At 34.4% G+C, this 21,561-nt stretch overlaps 1 protein-coding gene and 2 pseudogenes across 3 annotated transcripts; 1 reads left to right on the forward strand and 2 right to left on the reverse strand.

The window, feature by feature from the left end:
• Window positions 1–397: 397 nt before the first annotated feature.
• Window positions 398–506, reverse strand: LOC113341113 (annotated as a pseudogene).
• A 3,099-nt stretch (window positions 507–3,605) lies between these two features.
• Window positions 3,606–3,732, reverse strand: LOC113341101 (annotated as a pseudogene).
• Window positions 3,733–6,094: 2,362 nt separating this feature from the next.
• LOC113340887 lies at window positions 6,095–8,544 on the forward strand. Of its 3 annotated transcripts, none has more exons than XM_026585938.1 (5): window positions 6,095–6,441; window positions 7,221–7,477; window positions 7,576–7,666; window positions 7,910–7,976; window positions 8,230–8,544. In XM_026585938.1, exons 1-5 carry the CDS (start codon window positions 6,386–6,388, stop codon window positions 8,281–8,283), a joined length of 525 nt encoding a protein of 174 aa, XP_026441723.1. In that variant the 5' UTR covers window positions 6,095–6,385; the 3' UTR covers window positions 8,284–8,544. The 3 variants fall into 3 exon arrangements, with proteins under 3 accessions (XP_026441723.1, XP_026441725.1, XP_026441724.1); XM_026585940.1 differs by having other exon boundaries at window positions 6,102–6,441; window positions 7,216–7,477; XM_026585939.1 differs by lacking the exon at window positions 6,095–6,441 and adding an exon at window positions 6,624–6,771 and having other exon boundaries at window positions 7,216–7,477.
• The last annotated feature ends 13,017 nt before the right edge of the window (window positions 8,545–21,561 follow it).

Genomic DNA, 21,561 nt, shown 5'->3' on the forward strand with positions numbered 1-21,561 from the left:
GGGTGGAGAAACCAATGTGGTAAAGACCTTATTGAGCTTAGAGATGTTGCTCGCAGAATTATTCCTCCATCTTCTGTTATGTACTTCAATTGGTTCGTTCAATTGATGATGGAGCTGCTTTTGGATGAAACCAATTGATAATTCTGATTATCTATCCTGTTGCAGTTACTTATGAAACAAATATTACTGAATTACTGGGGACTGAATTCTTCCCAGATACTCGTCGAGCAAGTGTTCTTGGCACTAAATCTGATTATCTACCTCCAATTCTAACTACATCCAATTTTTTGTCAGTCTTACATCAATACTGCCCGATACCAGGTGTTTCCATTTGTTTCTTTCATGTGATGCAGCACATTGACATACTACAGAACTAAAAGCAGGGGGGGAAATCAAAAAATGTTTGGACCATTTCTCGATTTGTGCGTGTCATCCTTGACCAACCAGGGGCCATGCTAATTCTTCTCTGAATCTTTCCATCTTCTCAGTACCGTCCCGAAGAGACAAGCATAAGCTGCAACTCACGGTGTATAAACACACATTTGCTTTATAAACCAACAGAATGTAGAACTAATTAAACTAGAGAGAGCCCAATCTCATGTGTCGCCATTTTTGATACGTCAAACGTTCGAGGCTCAGGAATCACAACTTATATTTTACTGCACAACTGAACTTCATATCATGTTGTTACCTCGTCGCATAATCTTTCTTCCGTCGCATAATCTTTCTTCCGTGAAGCCGACACCCCATATCAAAATTTATATGGTGATTAACGATTAGTGTTTGTTTTTTTCCCCACTAGTTAGGTAGGTGTCAGATAACGCAAAACATATTCCCATAATCTTAAGATATATACGAGTAGTTAAATATAGAAGCTAGTTATTATGAATTACTGCCGTATAGAAATAGGGTTTTGCTGAAGTATATATAGAGAGAGATAGGGTTTCGCTGAAACTTCTGTCTTCCAAAAACTTAAAAAGAAAACGTAAGATAGAGAGAAAGAGCCGACTAATAGCTTTAGCATCCGTAGACAAAGCTTTGAGAAGAAACAAGAACAAGTAGTGATGATGCCTGTTGGGATCCTAGTCTCACATTGGTTAGATGGGGCTTAATTAGTAATTTATAAGTCAATGGATTCTCTCTTCTAGACAACCGATTTTCGAATTGAGTTCTACTCATGGGCTTATGACGAGTTCAGGTTCGTACCCTAACAATGCCGTTGTGCACTACTTAAAACCTAATGATCTTGTATACAAATATTCAAACGTTTTATATATATATATACTTACACGAGATATATTATTTCGTGATAAAACCTAAGATTGATTTCATTAGGACTACTAGCATTGATGTAAAGTTCGACGTGTTAGCTAGATTAGTTAACCTCTTGTGAATGGATAGTCATGCGCGTGTATTCCAGTAGTTCCTGTAGAGATATGTAACGATAAAACATCAAAAATGAATAAAAAATTACTGGAATTAAATTTATATCAACTACTTAAAATGAATACAGTTGATCTGATTGGCACCACCCATTCTGTAACTTGTTTTTAATACAATAGTACGCCGGTATGGCTTAAGAATGAATGTTGTTATTATCCAACAACGCAAATATATAAGAATGATTTTTTGGGACCCCTCAAAAATGGAGGGGGACTACTCTTCATTTTTTGGGTGGATATTTTTTGAGTCACCCCTTATCTAATTCTTTTTCTAATACCAAACTTGTCCTTGGTAATAAAATTGGTTAGTGTATTAATTAGTGAGTTAATTAATGATTAGTGAGATTAAATTAATAATTTGATTTTTTTACTAAAGAAGAATTATTGAGAGGGAGAAGAAGAAGATGAAGATGATAATGAAGATGAGGGTTTTGGAAGAAAAAAAGTTAGATCTTTTTCTTTAAGAGCCACAACAAGAGTATGATGTTTTGGGTACTCATGGATACTTCAAATTTAGTTAATGGTGCTTGAATTGGCCAAAACATTCCTAAAAATGAACAATTTACAAATTGATTTCCATTTGGTTAACAAAGTTCGGCTACAACATTTGAAGAACGGGTAGCCGAACTCATCTGCAAGTGTAGTTCGGCTAATATTTCTAAAAACACAGGTAGCCGAACTCAGCTTTAATTGATTTTTTTTCTTTCAGAGAAAAGTTCGGTTAGGAAAAAAAAATACGACGTAACCGAACTAAAAGTTCGGCTGGGAAAAAAAATGAAAAAATTGTGCGACGTAACCGAACTCAATATATAGGTTTTTAGAGAAAAGTTCGGTTAGGAGAAAAAAATTGCGACGTAACCGAACTTTAGTTCGGTTAGGAAAAAAAATGGTTAGGAAAATAAAAGTTGCGACGTAACCGAACTTTTCTCTGAAGGAAAAACCTCCATTAAAAGTTGAGTTCGGCTAGTTCGACAAAGTTTTCACATAATTCCTACCCGAACTTCTCTTTGCAACTTACATTTTCAACTCATTTTGATGATTACTTGTCATTTTTGCAACCAAAAACGAATGACATGTAATGGGTTTGTTATATTTTTGATTTTGATTTTGTTTTGTTAATGATTTAAATTAAGTTATATATATAGGTGGTTGTGGTGGTGGTTCAAGGTGGTCGGTGGTGGTGAGCGGCGATAGTGATGGGAGGAGGTGGTTATATATATATATATAGGTGGAGGTGATGGGAGGAGGTGGTAATATTATATATATAGGTTAAGAGTATGTTAGTAATTTCCATATTTTAGGACATCCCTTATCATTATAGGGTGGACATTTCTATCACAAAGTAGTCCCCACCTTTTTTGAGTAGTCCCAAAAAAATCGTTCACCTTTTTATAAAGGAAAAAGAAAAGTAATAAACAATAGTGGGCCGGTAAGTAAGCACAGACCAAACTACTCAATTTGTGAAATTAGTGGCGAGAAAAAGAAAAGAATAAGCAAGCAAAACACATGAAATAGCAAGAAAAAAAACAAACTAAGATATTAGTCTATTATGGGGTGATTTGGAATGAGAATTTTGTTTTGCTTTATAGGAAAATCAAAAAACATTGAAATTAATGTACTAATAATTAAAAAAAACATGATGATGTTAATAAAAACCCAATTTTTTAAAGAAAAGTTCAAAACCTCTAAAGTATTTTGACCAAAAAGATGCGATTTTGATGAACTTGAGCCCGCTTTTAATATGTTTCTTATTTTTCTTAATATAAAAATAAGTAAATAAATTTTGACAAAGCAATGCAAAGCTACGAACAAAAACTGTAAGCAAGAATGCATTTTTAGTGGGCATGTAGAATGTTAATTGTTTCCTAGGCTCAAGGAATGAATACCAACCGCCCAATGATCATATTGTTTTATCAAAATAAGATATCTGCAAAAATAAGCCAGCTGACAAGTTCTATCCATGGATTGAACATCAACAGACTTTGTTCAAAAATGGATTTTCCTATTATATTTTAGTAGACTATCACTGAAATCTTTGGTGAGGCTCAAATGTGTTTGTACACGTTGGGAATGATCTTTAATTTGTAAAGACTCACGGCTGATTGAATTGCATCTTGGTCACTTTAAAAAAAAAATTATAAAGACTCTTTGTGGTACTGAAAAAAAAGTTTTGACCATTTCTCAATTTGTGCGTGTCATCCTTGACCAACCAGGGGCCATGCTAATTCTTCCCTGAATCTTTCCATCTTCTCAGTATCGTTGCAATTTTATCGGATGTCCCCGAAGAGACAAGCATAAGCTGCAACTCACGATGTATAAACACACATTTGCTTTATAAACCAACTGAATGTATAAAGACTCTTTGTGGTACTAAATAGATTAAAATGAAATCCATGTAAAGAAAATACAGTGTTACGTCACGGCTATATTATTCGTTGAACACACCAATGAAAGCAATGCACATTTTACCATAGGAGGAATCAGATTTTATGATTTTTAACGATATCATGGGACCAATAAACAGATTGTTCGATTTATTTGAATGTTATATTTCAGTTGTTACAATAGAAAATTTTAGTTGGAGCGTTTGACCCATTTTTTGGAGTACGTGAAGTAAACCCTAAAATTATATATCCTAACAACTGAAATATAATTTTTGACTAAACCGAACAACCCATTTAGTGGTCCAATGGTGTCGTCATGAATCATAAAATTCGATTCCTTCTGTGATAAAGTGTGTTGTTTTCATTGGTGTAGTCAACCGATAATATGGTCTTCAAGTAACACTACCACTTATGGATTTCGTCTTAAGTTGTTCAGATACCACAAAGAGACATGATCGTTTTTTTAGAGTGACTAAAGTGCAATTCGATCAACCATGGATCTTCACAGATTAAGGATTCCTAATGTGTATATAAGCACTTGAATCTCATCAGTGATTTCACTGGTAATGAACTCAAATTTAACGAGAAAATAAATTGTTGAAGGAAGTTTGTCGATGTTAAGTAAATGGATAAGACTATTAAACATAGAAGAAAATTGAAGTAATTCATTAAAAAGTAGAAACACGATCGTATGACCTTCTTAGATTTTATAATTTTTTAACTTCATCTTCTCTAAACGAAAATTAGTGGTAGAAAGTTGACAGAATTATCCATGAATTGAATATGAATAAACTTTGTTCAACAATAGATTTTTCAGTTAAATTTGAGTAAACTATCAGTGAAATCACTTGTGAGGTTGAAATGTGTTTGTACACTCTAAGAAAAATTACATCTTGGCCACTCTAAGAAAAATTGACCACGACTCTTTGTGGTACCTGAAAAGATTAAAACGAGATCCACGTAAAGAAACTATATTGTTACTTCACGGCCATACTTTTCGTTAAACATACCAATGGAAGTGATGCACATTTTACCACGGGAGAAATCATATTTTATGATTTTTAACGATATCATGGGACTAATAAACAACAAGTTATTTTGTTTATTTGAATTTTCCGTTGTTACCACATAAAATTTTATATCTTCAGTTGGATTACTAGAATACGTGAAGTAACCCCTAAAATTATATATGGTAACAACTAAAATGTAATTTTCAACTAAACCGAATAACCCGTTTACTGGTCCTATGATATCGTCGTAAATCATAAAATCTGATTCCTTCTATGATAAAGTGTGCATTCCTTATGTTACCGATAATATGACCATTAAGTAACACTACCACTTATAACTTTCTTATGTGGATCTCGACTTAAGTTGTTTAGGTATCACAGAGAGGCATGATCGTTCTTTTTTAGAGTGACTAAGGTGCAATTCGATCAACCATGGATCTTCACAGATTAAGGATTCCCAACGTGTATATACACATTTAAATCTCATTACACTGGTAATGCACTCAAATTTAACTGGAAAATAAATTGTTGAATGAAGTTTGTTAATGTTCAGTAAATGGATAACACTATCAAACATAGAAAAATATTTATTAAAAAGTAGAGACACTATCAAACTTAGATTTTATTAGTATTTTAGTTGTTTTCTTATTCATCCATGACACATAAGAATTAACAACTGCTTTCCCTTTAAGTTTTTATGTTTTGCTAGCTAATTCTTGGATTTTTTTCAAAATCAACTTTATTCTCGGAGCTTGGTGCATGATATTAACTTCATCGCATCACCACTTGATTTAACTTTATTTTTTATTTTAAATGTTCTTTTACTCTTTTTTTGTTCTGGTTTTCGATTCTAGGAACATTATTGCTGCTAGTAAGCCATTTGGTCATGATTATTTATTCACACAAGAAATGAATAACCTGGTTAACTACATATCAATGACCAGACTTTCGATTTCTAGAACTCAAAAAGCGAGAAATTAGTTTGGTTATGATAAAAGATTCTCTAAAAACAAGAAAAATCTAATTTTCGTTAAAGCAAAAAATATTTCTCAGCTTCTAGTATCCTAAAAATCCAAAGATGAAATTTAACTCATCATATGTTAGAAAATGCACATAAGTCCAGTTCCAGCACAAGGTAAGGAGGTCTGGGAGGAGTATATCTATGGGCCGACAGCATCAGTACCCATAATAATGGAATAATCTATCTCACCTTTATCCATTTATTATTAATTCTTTTTCAAGTTATTTTCATTTCCCAAAAATAAAATAAAAAATAGAGAGAGCCAAACCGTTAATTTCTCTCTCCACTAAAAGGGGCAAATCGAAGAGAGGAGAGGATACTACTGAACTGTATTAGTGAGAAAAGAGATTACAAAACCCTAGAAAAAATAATAATTAGGGTTTTAATTCGATTTACTTCAGTTTGATTTAATTTTTGTAACTGAAGATTGAAATTAAAGAAGTGTATATTTAATGGATTTGGTATTTAGAAGTGGATGTTGTTTGTACATTGATGGTTGATTTTGTTTTTATATTTTTGAGAGTATAAATGCTTCTTGGGAGATCTTTCTCATCTTGGTTCCATCAGATTCTTGCATGCATGGGGTAAGTCATTTGATTTTCTGAACAGATCCCAGATTCTATTATGCTTAATTTTGAGATTTTTTGAGTTTAAAAAAGTTTGATTAGGATCTTATTTTAGCTTGTTTTGTAAGCAATAATTTGATTTGAGTAATTTCAATTCTTTCCTTGACAAATAGAGTGAGGGATCTGGTTTAGGTTTCAGATTCTACTTTTTTATGTTTTTTTTTATCAATTGGGTCTGTGTACTTTTAGGAAGAACTGTTGAGATGTGATTTAGGATTTGGTGTGATCAATTTTAGTTGTATGAAGTGTTTATCAATGGAGAAATTTAGAGAAAGATGGAGATTTATTGTAAGTTTTGAAAGAGATATGGAAATTTTTGTATGTTAGTATTTCAGCTCACTGAATTTTAGTTTGTGGTCATTTTCGATATTATTGAATAACTTTTGTGTATTCAGAAATGCTATATTCATAATTTGTTTTAGACATGAGACCCATATTATGACACTGAAACTTTCTGTAGGATTCATGGTCTAGTTCTTCATTTCGCTTAGACATGAGACCCAGATTATGTGACTGAATTTTATCTGTAGGAATTAAAGTCTAGTTCATGGTTATTCATTTTGTTTAAATGTTGTGTTCCGATAGGAATTATCGTTTTTGTTTTTAGACTTTATGATGAGAATTAAGAAGATCACTTTTTGCTATATACAACATAGATGTAGGATTTTGAGGTCTATGGTTCTGGTGGGTAGGTACTAATCATCTTTGTGGTAAAAACCTCTTTTGCAACAGAGCAGAGGTTGTCTTGGATGTTGTACAAAGCCCGCACCAATTATTGCTGTGGATGAGCCATCAAAGGGACTGAGAATTCAAGGGCGAACTGTGAAGAAACCCAGTATATCAGAGGATTTTTGGAGCACTAGCACGTGTGAGATGGACAACAGTGCAATTCAGTCTCAACGTAGCGTCTCATCGATCAGCACATCAAACCAAATTCTAGATTCCCAGAGTGGAGCTGGCAGCACAAGCAATCCACCTGAATTTGTTAATCATGGCAAGTTTTAGCTCACTCTGCTTTCTTATCATGATGGCTCAGAATTTGCAAAATTCTTGTGTTATTAGTTGCTAAGAAATGGAAATATTTGATTGCAGGTCTTCTTCTCTGGAATCAAACTAGGCAGCAGTGGGTAGGAAACAGAAATTCTGGTAACCCAACACCACAGGTTCAAGAGCCGAGGTTAAGGTGTGTTAACTTTCTCTTCCTTAGGTTATCATAGGCTAGGAAAGCATGAACCTTTGATCTTGGTCCTCAATTCGGAATTATTGAACTCAACCTTTCCACAGCTTTGTGTCAAACCTGAGTCAAATTCAACCTCTCATCAATATGTCTTTTCATATCTAAGTTAGAATGTTTATGATCTTGGTACATTCTTTTCTGGCCATAATGTTCCAATTATACATAGTTTAAACATTCATGTTTATGCAGCTGGAATGCAACCTACGATAGTTTACTTGGAACCAACAAGCTTTTCCCCCAGCCCATACCTCTCTCTGTAAGTCAACTTCTAGTCTACAAATACGAGAATGGCGACTTTCCTGAACACAATTGCTGACCATTTGTACGGGCCGGCTGATAATAGAAAGAAGTATATGTTGATCATTTCGCCCCCACATCATGGTATTCAGCGATTTTATGTGGTCAGAAAAGTGGTCGTCCTTGCTTATATTTCTTATTTTTGAGCAATAGTACTGTCTGGCGTTGTGGTTGTCATGGTGCTCATGCAAAACTTGTTTATTTGGGGGCAGGAAATGGTAGACTTTCTTGTGGATGTTTGGGAGCAAGAGGGGATGTACGACTGAAGTATTGTGTAACACGCTTGGTTGGAAAAGGTTTCCCTGTGTTTACTCTGAAAGGTTTCCTCGTCTTTATTTATACTTTCAGGGTATGGGGGTAAGAACGATAACAAAAAAAGAAGAAATTATTAGAGGAAATAGGGTAATTTGTACCTGATCAACTGTAATATTCATATATGTTTTTTTTTTTTTTTTTTTGCTAAATCACATGAATTGAGGAGAAAATTACATCAAGGAAAAATACTAAAAAACAGGCCAAACTACATAGGCCCAACAATTGCCTCTTTACAGCCTAACATTTTTATGATTTTTGTTAAAGGGAAAGCCAAAACATTTAGGGGGAAAGCTGACTTTCGGTCAAATGTATTTGACCTAGACTCGGTAGGGTGGAAATATAAATTTTTACGAAAACTCATCCCTAACGTTGATTCTTCCTCTTAATCTTTTACTGGTATCATCACAAGACAATAGTACTAGTAGATCAATGACCAAAGGTAGTTGCAAGATACGCTTTGGCCTCTTTATCCGCATATATATTTGTCCCGCCGATTGCTTAAGAGGGAAACTTCTGAATCATTTTGTTTCTTCCTTGTAAAAGACCGAATTGCCGATCAATCCAACCTGATTGTTAATTCAATTGAACCTGATTGAGCCCATGACATTGTGAAGTAGCTTATAGTCCAGTACAAAACATCAAAGCATGTTACGAGGGACATCTTATCGGCAACACTACCACTCGCGCACTATGTAGGCTAACCGTTGTTTTCAAAAACACACGAGTATGTTTCAGTAGCTAGGTGTCGATATACTATTGACTAACATTTGTAAGCTTATCACTAGTTTTCATCTTATTTTATTGGAGTACTACATGAGTTGCGTATTAATCATCATGATTATCATAAATGATCAACCTTAGTGATGAATTGATAATGCATGCAAAGTAGAAAATAACTCACATTGCCACCAACAACAGTGCTAATAATCAGAAGATGACATACGTAATCACCATGATCTTATTTCATCCGTACAACTACATATACACCTTATTTGGACCAAATGATCGGATTCGAGATAGTGCATAGTATTTTGTGTCTCCGAGATGCATCACTTAAATTATATCAATTCTGCGGACAAAGTAATAAACATGGCCATAAAATAAAGTTGTTGGTTCATTGATCATACTACCTTATCCCTATGATTTCCGCTGCAATAACAAGTTAAAATTTTAATTTGCCAAAAAAGAAATTAAAATGAATCAGGTTTCAGAGGTAATGATGAATCAATACCAACGTTAAAAAACTAAGAGAGAATTAAGGTCAGGGATGAGTTTCAATGGTAATTTATATTTGCACCCTAATTGAGTAAAGGTCAAATACATTTGATCAAAAGTCAGCTTTCCCCCAAATGTTTTGGCTTTCCCTTTAACAAAAATTATTTTATCTATTAATCTGAAGTAAGAAACTATCGGCATCTCAATTCTCATTAAAAGTGAGGTCTCCCCATGTGAATGTTTTTCTCATTAAAAAGTGAGGTCTCCCCATGTGAATGTCTTTCTCCAGCTGCAAGAGACGCCCCTTTAGCAATGCAGTCTGCTGAAAATTTTGGTTCTCCAAAAACAATGCCTAAATTGGATTGTTGTGAGTTTACTGACAGCATTAATCGATTCCATCTCACTTTTATAAACCAAGGCACACAACCTTTAGCAAACTGTTTTAGAACCAGAAACTAATGGTATTCTGTAAATCCCACTCGAAGCTGATGATATTCTGTTAATTCCACTCAACTGCTAGTTCAGCAGCACATACTACAGCATAAACCTATGCCATGTAGTTTGTAGCTATACCAATGCCTCCGGTTAGAGTGCCTACCACCTGACACTATGATCTTTGATGCAAACTCCAAATCCTGCTGCTCCAGGATTTCCAAATGAAGCTCCATCACAACAAAACATATTGAATCCACTATCTAGTGAAAGCCAATGACATTCTTTTAATGAATTGAAATTTTGAGTTTTTAATGCCTAAGTTAAAAAAAACTCAATAATCTTCATATCATAGCTCCGATTCCATCTATTAGAGCAACCACAGTCACGACCAAATTTGGGGACTATACCCAAATTTAGTCCGAAAGTGAAGCGTAGTGGAGAGGACCATAGTTATATTTGGTCTGGAAAATTAGGGTTTGAGACCAAATTTAGTCGTCAACCCAGACCAAATGAACATATAGTGGGGCGTAGGTATTAATCGCATGTGTTGTTAAGCGCAAGTATATTGAATGTTTCAAATCCGGCGTGAGTATAACTAACGTACCATAGCTGAGCATAGACGCAATGTACGCCTGAATGGGGCGTAGTTATAAACTCCGTCATGCAAGACTCATGTAATACCTACGCCTCACGTGGGGCGTGGTTATTAAATCCGCCCAAATGGGACGCTTTTATAAAGTATGTCTGTCATGGGACGCAAGTTTTATATACGCCTGTTTGGCCATTTTGCAGACGTGTGTTATATCTCCGCCTGTTATCTAGGCGTTTGTAATACGTGCGTCAACGGCTAAATTTTAGACTTTAGACCGTTTGATTTCATTGCAACGGCTCTTTCATATATCTATATATATAAAATGAATTCCTTTACCATTTCATCACTACTACTCGTTCATCTTTGCATCCAATAACTTCCATACTACTCTCGTATCTCGACGTTATTTTTTCCGACATCTGCACACAACATAAATACAACTGGAAATCATTTTAACTTTATTGTCACTAGAAATTCTTTTGTTGCTTTATCTCCACTACTACACATACGTAAAGTTCTAAATTTGTAAAGTATGTTTGTGTCTGGGTTTTAGCTTAGAAAACCAATTGATGCAGTGTGTATGATGAATAAGTTGTAAAAATATCACTTCACAAGACTTGCTCTAACAAGCAGTTTTTTTTAACCATTTAAGTAAGATAATCACTAAATTAAACTTATAACGATGTCTTCTTACAGAATTTAGAGATCAATTGAGAAAACCATATTCAGCAGATGAAACTCGAGCAAAATCAAAACTCGAGTACAAAAAAAAAATTACAAACTTTGTGCACCCCAATTTCAAAATTAAAACATGCAAAAACCATACCTTTAATCTCCAAGCACAATTCTACACACCCAATTAAGAAAACACTACAACAAACACAAAAATCATAGATTAAAACAGATTGATTAAAATAAATAAAAATCAATTGGAATAAAACCTTTTTTTGATTACATACTTGGTTGAGAAATCTTAATCTTCATAAAAACATGGATTAATCTTCATATAAACATGGTATTTGGAGTTTTTGTGGATATTTTTGATTAATTTTTACTTCCGATTTTGCAGGGTTTTTAGTTTTTATGTAGAGGAGAAGACTCTGGAAAAGAAGTAGAATACAGGTGAATACGCCCAAACTCTAATTATAATCCACCGCCCACCGGACGGTGTTTATACGACCGTCCAACAACCAAACGCTCATATAACCAACGCCGAACAAGACGCACCTAATACTTACGCTTGTTGTCTGAGCGTTGTTATTATCGTCGTCTCACTCCAGGCGTTTGTAATACTGACGTCCGTCTCCAAGCATGCTCAATACCCATGTTCCATGCATACGTTCACTATACCCGCGCCTCACCATCATACGTTCGTTATATTTTCGTTCAACATGGGGAGCTATTATATTGTTTGCCAGACTAAATTTTAGTCTTTCGCTATTGCACTTCACCTCCACTAAACCCAAATTTTTTTAGCTTTTAGTCTGGATTTTACCAGTCATTCTCATGCCTCCTTCAAATACTATTTTCAGAACCCTGCTTTTGATACCTTGTTCATTAGGTTTAATCCCATCAAAGAATTTCTTTTTTTTATGGAATCATAGTTCTTTCAAAATGCTATAGGATGCTGTAATCCAAACTTGTTTTATGGGCTTGTATTGCTAGCAAATTTCCAAATATCATCAAAATATTTAGGTTGAGCAAAGTTAAAAATTGAGCTTATCCAAGTCCAAATGTTGATACTACTTCTGCACTCCCACAGTAAATGTTGCATACTATCTTGGGTTTCCAAACAAGCACAACATTTAGAGACCATTTCATATCCTTTACTAATCATAATGGTATCATCTAGATTAATTTCTTGAATAAGTTTCCATACATTACTAGCAATACTAAGATGAAGTCATCACTCCATATTAATTCATCATTGTTTCCATTCACATCTGGTAGGTTTAGAGATTGAATCATTTGTTGAATATCAGGTGGAATGGACCACTCACCATTCAACTTAATATTTTCTGTCACATACGAAGAAAAACTCACTTTATCACTGAGAAGAAAGTCACTAATCCAAATATCAAACCAAACTGATATCCTTTGACCATCACCAATACACCATATAATGTCTTCTTTTAGAGATTCCCAAGCCCATCTCAATCCTGGCTAAATTGTGGATAACTGCCATTTTGTACTCCATTGTCCATGTTTGTTTTTATATTTAGCTTTGAAAAATAAAGAGTATTCTTCAGAGTTAATTATTTTTGAAAAGACGAGGGTACCCAAATACACCACAATCTTTTTATTGCAACCTATAAGTCCTCTTACCAAGTATGATCATCTATGGACAAAGTCGAGACAATACAACAATTTCGGTATTCACATTTTGTGTGATTGTTTATGGATACAAGATCGCGACAATGCGACTACCAAAGTGTGATACTGGATAATAGGTTCGGACTTAACCAAACTCTATAGGATCACTATCAAGTATGACGGAGTTAACGTAAAGTGCAATTTACTTTAAATTATATAAACAAATATAATTGTGGAAAACAAAAGTGAATGGCACAAAAAGATTTTGTTAACGAGGAAAACTTCAAGTGCAGAAAAACCTCGGGACTAGCCCAGAATTGAATACTCTCGGAATTAAGCCGTTATACAAAATCTAAACCAACTTCGTATAGTTGAGACCAAGCAACTACCCCCTAGTTCACTTAGTTCACTCAGTATCCCTGAGCTTCCGACTTCGAAAGTCACGCACTGGTACAATTCCTTTGGATCGTATTCCAAACAGCAAAGGAACAATGAATCTGTTTGGTAACAACTCTATTTATTCTTTCAAGATAAAGATATCTCAAGTCATATGCAAAGGTTATTTCGTCTCCTTTGCCTGGCTAGATCAATCTATCTAATAACTACAAAAGTAGTTAAGTTTAGATTCACAATCAATCAGTATAAATATCAACAAGAAACTATAAAGCGATGCCGATCTCACGCAACTAATCAATCGAATAAATCCAATTCTAGTTGGATCCTAGCCGATAAAGGAACTAATAAGAAATCTTCTTCATCTTCAAATCTTCTTTAATCTTCAATAAAAACCTGCACAACACCACTTGAATCTCTTTTGATCAATCACGCACAGAACGGAGTCTGTTAACAATGGATTATCACAAGATGTCTTTAGATGTAACAACAGTTATAGAGATCCCATCGATACTTCGATCTAGTTTGAGTGAATCTTATATCAGAAGAGAAGATTCTCAACAATAAACAAACTAGGTACAATCAAAGTTTCAACAATCGTTAGTCAATCAAATCAATCGAAAACTAATAACACTGCAATTATCTAGTTTCCCACCAACGGTACTCGTAGAGCTTCTTGATCCCACGGAAGTCTTTAAACGAGCGGTCGTAAGAGATTTAACCTAATTATGATGCTTTCCTCTCCGATTAAACAGCTCCACCAGAAATAACAAGAAGATAAAGTCTGCATGGCTCTTAGGATAGTTTCATAGAAATGCAAACTTAGGTATTTATAGACCAAGGATGTTTGGACATCAAGGAATTTCCATAGCCGAAAATATTCTCAAGATATGCAATTAATAAAAGAATTAGGTTTCCTAATTCCAATATAAATGCTTGTCCAATATTTCCGAAATCTCTCAATAAAAAATCTCCAATTAGTAAATGCACATTACTAATTTTTATTATCTAGATATATGCATTTAATTGTTGGTAATTAAAGCATATAAAACCAAAAACCTTAATTAAAAGATTCTCAATTTATTTCGACACGGGATCTCCTTGAGTACTAAGGGATATCTTTGAACAATAAATGATAAGATTTATTGTACGTGTTCAAAGTATGTTGACATCTTTTCAGTGTAAATCCCCTTATTCATATTTACATGGATTTACATCCTTGGAATCAGTTTTACCACACTTCCAAACAAGTTTAGAATTGGTTGACCTGTATTCCAAGATAGTTATGTGATTGATCAAATCACATACATGAGTTCAATCGGTTCTACCAATCACTAGGATCGGTTATACGTTAATATGGAAATACTTATGATTGGCTACACAAGTTACTAGGATTGGTTACAACAATTACCAGGATCGGTTACCATATTCCCATGGTATTGCTTGTGATCGGTCACACCAGTTACCGGGACCGATTGCCAATTACAAGGATCGATTATACACACACTATGATCGGTCACACCAATTACTAGGATCTGTCACACCAATTACAAATATCGATCATACAATCTCATGGTGATTACTTAGGATCGGTTACACCAATTAATAAAACCCAGTCACACCAAATCATAAGTTATCCATTATGATTAGTTATACCAAGATACATAACATAGTTACGATCGGTTCTACCATCTCTCACATATTGATCATCTAAATATTTGCAATGAATAGCCGGATCAATAAGCCTAATGATTTCCCTTTCGATTCACGAAACAAGTTCATTAATGTACTTCCTTTAAACGAATGTAAAACATTGTTTCCTAGGATGAAATCTTCACCATAACCCATTCTCATAATCATAACAGTATATACAAGATATGTCGATGTCATATCTACAAAGTTCAAAAGATAAGCATTATACTTCGTTGTCTAATTCCCTAATACTATGATCATACAATTATGACCATGTCGCATCACTAGAGTATTATACAATATGTACAGTATATACAACTTTGTAGTTATGTTTTCAATATAGCACGACTTGAAAGATACGTTAGGAATGAAATAATTCAAGTCAATATTACTAACCTCAAGTGGAAGGATGATGTCGTCATTGTAGTTCTCTACTTCTTCACTTTCATCAGGTCTTCAGTGTTATACTTGTATGTCTTAACATTCCTAGACTTTCTAGTCTAACCTAAACGAAGTTGACTCTAGTATATAATCAAGCGACTTTAGATTAGTTGTGACACACTAAAATATGATAACCAAACTTGACATACCAACGCTTGGTGAGTTCAACCGAGCTATGCTCTAACAATCTTCCACATCATCTTCACAAGAAAAGATTTGTTTATGATTTTTAATCTATGAATAATCAAACCACCTTCACTATAAAGTGTGCACACTTTTTTCCATGAGAAGTTTGTGTATTTCGTGACTTCACTATCACCTGACCATAAGAAGTTTCTTATAATATTCTCACAAGTTTTTATCAAAGAAGAAGGCCATTTGTAAACCGCCATGTTGTACATAGGAATAATGCACCGTACTGATTTAATCAAAATAAATTTTTCTTGAAAATATAGAAGTCTACCTTTCCATGTAGCAAGTTTCTTTTGCATCATCTCCACCATAGGCTAAACTGTAGACATTTTCACTCTACCAACATGTAAGATAACTCCAAGATATTTATCTGGAAATTCACTCATCTCCATTTGCATCATGTCCTTAATTTGGTATTTCCTTAGTGTAACTTCTTTATCAACTACATTTTTACTTGTAGAAGCCATTGATTTAGGTGTTGAAGGTTTCTGAACCATTATAGAGTCTAGACCATGATGTGACTGGAACTTTTTCAGCTGATACAGTTTCATCATTGTCGTTGATAAATTTCACAACACTTTTTTCAATTGCATTATCTTCAGCAATTTGAAAAACCTTTGTAGAATTTAGAAGATTTTCCTCCTTTTCATTTGCTTTAGTATTCTCAAAATGTTCAGCTTCTTCTTGTAATAGACTAAACATCCCTTTAGAAATGTGTACTTAACCTTTAGAATTATAAAAATTTTTGTTCATTTGAATTATTGGAGTTTGTCAAATATCAAAAGGCTCTTGAACAAGGATAAAATTTTGATGGGGTATTTTTTGATGGGGCATTCTTCTTATTAATGGATTCCAGCAAGTTCTGTTTTCAAATATATAAAAGAAGTGCATTTTTGGATAAAATACTGGTTATCTTAATTGGTGATATTTTATCCTTAATATTTTTGGTAACAGAATGTGTTAAAACAATTAATAGGAAACACACATGTCAAGATATGATTTGTCCCCCATGACCCCATCAGAAAACTCCCTCATCAAAAATTTATCCCCTAAACAATTGTTGGAGATTTTTGAACAGTTGTAGGAGTACTATTACCAACTTGTTCTTTTGTGTTTTCAACATTTCCAACACAATGTTCTGTATCATCATCTTTTGAACTTGTTTAAATCTACATTCAGTTTGAAGATGACCAACGATTTTTACATTTAGAACAAAATTTAGGAAGTTTGTTAAAAATAATACCTTGAGAGAAGCTACCATAATTAGATAATCCACAATTTACCTGGAATAGATTTTGAAAGATCAATTTCAATAAGAATTTTAGTAGAAAACCCACTTTCATATTTCAAAACATGACCCAGTACCTCCCATCTCCCAGATTTGATATATTGTTTATCCTCCTCATTAGATAATTTGATTGTGAATGTTAGAGCATTGCTCGGTCGAACTCGCATGTGTTGCTATCTCAAGCACGTTTTTCAATGTTAGTGGTCAAAACTATATGTCTTTAACTCTAGTATAATTATAATTAAGTCTCGGTCTAGGATAGTTAGGAATAGTTGAGCTCCAGACTCCATGGCGATTATCTTACGAAGACGAAGAACTACTCAAGGAACCAGTGGAACTTCATCCGACCAAAAGGTATGTGGAGACTTGAACTCATATGTCACTCAAAAGTCTATCTACTCTATCTCCTACTCTTGAGACAAAATTCGTATAAGTATGATAGTTTTCATACATACACATTTGCTATTTCGAGCCAAATTTACTCGCCTATCTTTTTCTCGAAATATGTGTTAGTAAGCTTTTGCTTTAACCATTTTCATCTTTACCCCTGATGAAAGTCATGACGACGTTTCAATCTTGAGAATAGCTTTGATGACGATAGTCGATTCTTTATGTCTAACGACTATTATAACATTATAGAAGAATTTCAATGATTGAAATGTATAGTTGAGATTACGTAACCAACTACGGATATAAGCATATATAGTGTGTTCGCACATTAGTGTATAAATCCATGTGCCGGAAACCAAGTGCGTGCATATGTGTGCATGCGGTATTTGTGAAGGAGACAGGTTAGGTACGCGTACTGGCGGAAGTTTTCATACCGAAAATTTCTGTTGTAGTTTGTGAAGTTTGCAAACTGAAAACCAGTCACCTAGGTATGCGTACCCGTACGCGTACCCACGGAAGTTTTCAAACCGAAAATTTCTGATGAGTTTTCAAACTCAAGTCCGGTAGCTATGGTACACGTACCCGTACGCGTACCTAAGCTGGTTATATTTCTCAAATCGTAAGTTCATGAACTTAAACAATAAATCAATAAGGAATGAAATCTTTGCAAACCGTGGCTATATTGTTCATGAATTGATTCAAGTGAATCAAACCGATTTTGTTTCAATTGTGTCTATGTATAAAGACCTAAGCAATTGAACAACTCTTGAACTAGTTCTTATGAGTCATTTGAACTAGTTATGAGAAAGATGAATACGGTTATATGAAAGTGCTCATATGGATAACCATTGGTTAACTATTTGTGAACCAACTAAGCGTACACGTTTAGGTACGGTTACTCAAACCTAAATGAATGCATTTCATTTGTGTGCGACAAGCTAAGTTTCGATCTAACGGTTGAAAGATATATATTATCTTGGATAAATCAGGTTTTCATCTAACAGTGAATATTGAATGCTTTGTTACCAAGGTAACTTGGATTGCAAACCCTGATTTCAAAACTATATAAGGGAGACGTCTAGAAACTGGAAAAAACTAATCCTCACACCTCCTGTGTGATACTAGTTGGTTTGCTAGAGTCGATTCTCCTTTAACCGTAGGTTTCTACCCCGTCGGTTAACAACTTAAAAACTACACTGGGATTGTGAAGCCAAACGAAACTACTTCTCTTGTAGTTGAGCGATCTGATCTTGCCATTTTCTATCGTACGAGTTCAGTTGTAAGATTTGCTTGAGATTATATCTCCGATAGGACAAGATAAAAAGAAATCACAAACATCTTCGTCTCATCGTTTGTGATTCCGCAATATCTAGTTTCGCTACCATACGATTTAGATTACTGTGAGGTAATTGATAATGCTAGGATGTTCTTCGGGAATATAAGTCCGGCTTATCAATTGGTTCCTGTTCACCTTGATTTTATCAAAAGACAGAACAAAACTTGTAGGTTTATCTGTGGGAGACAGATTTATCTATTATCGTAGACTTTTCTGTGTGATACTGATTTGTTTATTAAAGTCTTCGACTTTGGGTCGTAGCAACTCTTGGTTGTGGGTGAGATCAGCTAAGGGAATCAAGTGTGTAGTATCCTGTTGGGATCAAAGATGTAAGGAGCGCAACTGTACCTTGAATCAGTGTGATATTGATTAGGGTTCAACTACAGTCCATACCGAAGTTAGTTTGTAGTAGGCTAGTGTTTGTAGCGACTTAATACAGTGTGGTGTTCAATCTGGACTAGGTCCCGGGGTTTTTCTGCATTTGCGGTTTCCTCGTTAACAAAATTTCTGGTGTCTGTGTTATTTCTATTCCGCATTATATTTTGTTATATAATTGAAACTTCACAGGTTGTGCATTGTATCGATCAATTGTGAAATCCAAACTTTGGTTTTTTATTGGAAATTGATTGATCCTTGGATATTGGTCTTTGATACCATCCAAGTTATCTCTCTTGTATTTGATAAAGACTCGCAGATTTCCATTTGCTTGAGTATAGATCAAATCGAGAGATCGAGATATTAACTCTTTGATATACTTTTATCTAGATTGAGTCTGACTGTTTAGTTGATTCTCTATAAAGTATATTGGAGTTAGTCCATACAGATTGCTAATCTAAATATTGGGTGAGGTTGTTAGACCCCCGCTTTTTCAATTGGTATCAGAGCAGGCAAACACATTTAAGACCTTAATAGTCTGTGTTTGTAGCAATCTGATTCTGTGGACAAAGTATCTCCTATCTACGCATAGTCTATGTCTTCCCATACTTTTGACTATGTCAAGTGTCTTGGTTTTTCCTCAAAGGATAATTCCTTAGCTGATTCTTCTGAATCCAGAGAAAGAAACAAGACAATTGACAAGGTGTCAGAGGAAGAAAGGAATATCACCAGAACTAAAGAAAATCCAACTGAGACAATGGATTTCCATAATCATTCTCAACTCTTGGATGAATTTGAGAAGTCTCTCAGTCGAGAACGTGAACTCTATAAGATTATTGAGTTCTTCTCTAACAATATTAAAAAAACTCACTCAGGAGAATATGCTACAACAAGAAAAGATTAGTATCCTTGAGAATATTGTTAAAGAGGGAAAAATTAGAGAGAAACGTTTGATTGAGACACACCCCTGTGATTCAAACAACCTTCGTGTTGAAACAGAGAATATTGCTGCATCTCTTCACCTATCCCAAAAACATTTTGTCTCCTTAACTAAGGAAAACACTGTAATGAGAAATTCTTCTGTGTCACATGCTAAGTTACCTGACATGAAGAAAAACTCACCAAAGGAAGTCCCTGCAAAATATAAATGGCTCAGATATCCTTCAACAATTCTCTTCCAATAAATTGTTCCTTCTGTGGGAAAAGGAATCATAGTGCTAAACATTGTTTTACTAGGAAGAAATAGATCTCTGATCTTCAAAATCTTCTTCTATTTATCGTCAACCGAGTTAATCATCTGGCGGCATCAACAATGGATCTCACTCCCACAGAAAACCAGAATTCTCATAAAAAGATTTTTAAAGATCACTATTTTCAAAATCTTTACCGGAATCGTGTTTTTACTCATGGTGCAAACTACACCACAAAAACACAGCTTCCCAGTGGTTATGAGAATAAAACTGGTAGATCTAAGTCTAGAATGTAGAGACCTATCTCAGTTAATCCCCTAGAACCAATCTCTAGAGGTCCTAGACTTAGTCATCAAAAAACTCTATTGAATGGATTCTCTCAAAGGACTGTAAGAAATTTCTATGGAGTTGAAAACAGTCAAAGAGAGATAAGAAATACAAAAGTCAGAATGTTGGATGGTATCCCCAAATCGTCTCTTAACACTCATGGGGAGATTATATCTCATCCTACTACCTAACTTTAGGTATTCATATCCTTGTGTCTAACTTGAGAGTCACAAGGATGTATGTTTATGAGATGCTCAAGTCTTAGGTCGATTACCATCTGTTCTAAGTATGATGTCTGTTTTACAGGTTGAGACTTCTGTTTATTATTCTCTCTGTATATAATGTATATCTTTTGCTCTATCTATTCTGGTTAGATATTGAGCCATGTTTAAAAGAGACATTATGAAAAACAGTATGTATTTACTCTTGGGTCCTTCTTGATCTTTTGGTATCAGTTTCAGGCTCACGAACGTCCAAGTCTTATATAGGAAACTCTAGGATTTTCACCTAAAGGTGTTTCTCTCTTGATTGATAACACATATATACCTCTTGTATGCGTTTATCCTCTTCCCAGAAAATTATTTTTATGGGAACCTTTGTTGATCCTCAAGAAGAAGTGAACACTATAATGGAAGAAGACTTCAAAGGATGTGATTCAGCTCAAGATCTAATCCTGAAAAAGATGCTTGATCAAAGAAAAGATTATAACTCTTGGATAGGAGAATCTGTCAAATATTTAATTCTCGTTCAAAATGAGGTAAAGAACGAGCTTGCAAATCTTTAATTGCAGATAAACCAGCTTATTGATGGACAAGCAAACATTATTGATAATCAGAACATCCTGATCAGGAACCAGAAAAAGGTCATCCTTGATTGCGTCAAAGCCAGGCACCTTGCCCGCATCGTTGACTGAAAAACTAATGTTCTAACTCATGAACATGTATTTCTACGATCAAGAAAATCAAGGATATCATTGATACTTTTTATGATGGACCATTTCAAAGGTATGAAATCGTCAAAGAAAACTGATTTTCTTCTTTTCTAGTAAGT

The sequence above is a fragment of the Papaver somniferum genome, unplaced genomic scaffold (assembly GCF_003573695.1).
Source record: "Papaver somniferum cultivar HN1 unplaced genomic scaffold, ASM357369v1 unplaced-scaffold_24, whole genome shotgun sequence".
In the NCBI taxonomy this organism is placed as follows: domain Eukaryota; kingdom Viridiplantae; phylum Streptophyta; class Magnoliopsida; order Ranunculales; family Papaveraceae; genus Papaver; species Papaver somniferum.

What these genes read in the sequence shown, in the direction of transcription:
- LOC113340887 (XM_026585938.1), top strand. Translation starts at nt 6,386, where the DNA reads ATGCTTCTTGGGAGATCTTTCTCATCTTGGTTCCATCAGATTCTTGCA. An exon ending in ACCTGAATTTGTTAATCATG is followed by an intron (nt 7,478 to 7,575) that starts GCAAGTTTTAGC and finishes ATTTGATTGCAG; the next exon opens with GTCTTCTTCTCTGGAATCAA. An exon ending in GTTCAAGAGCCGAGGTTAAG is followed by an intron (nt 7,667 to 7,909) that starts GTGTGTTAACTT and finishes ATGTTTATGCAG; the next exon opens with CTGGAATGCAACCTACGATA.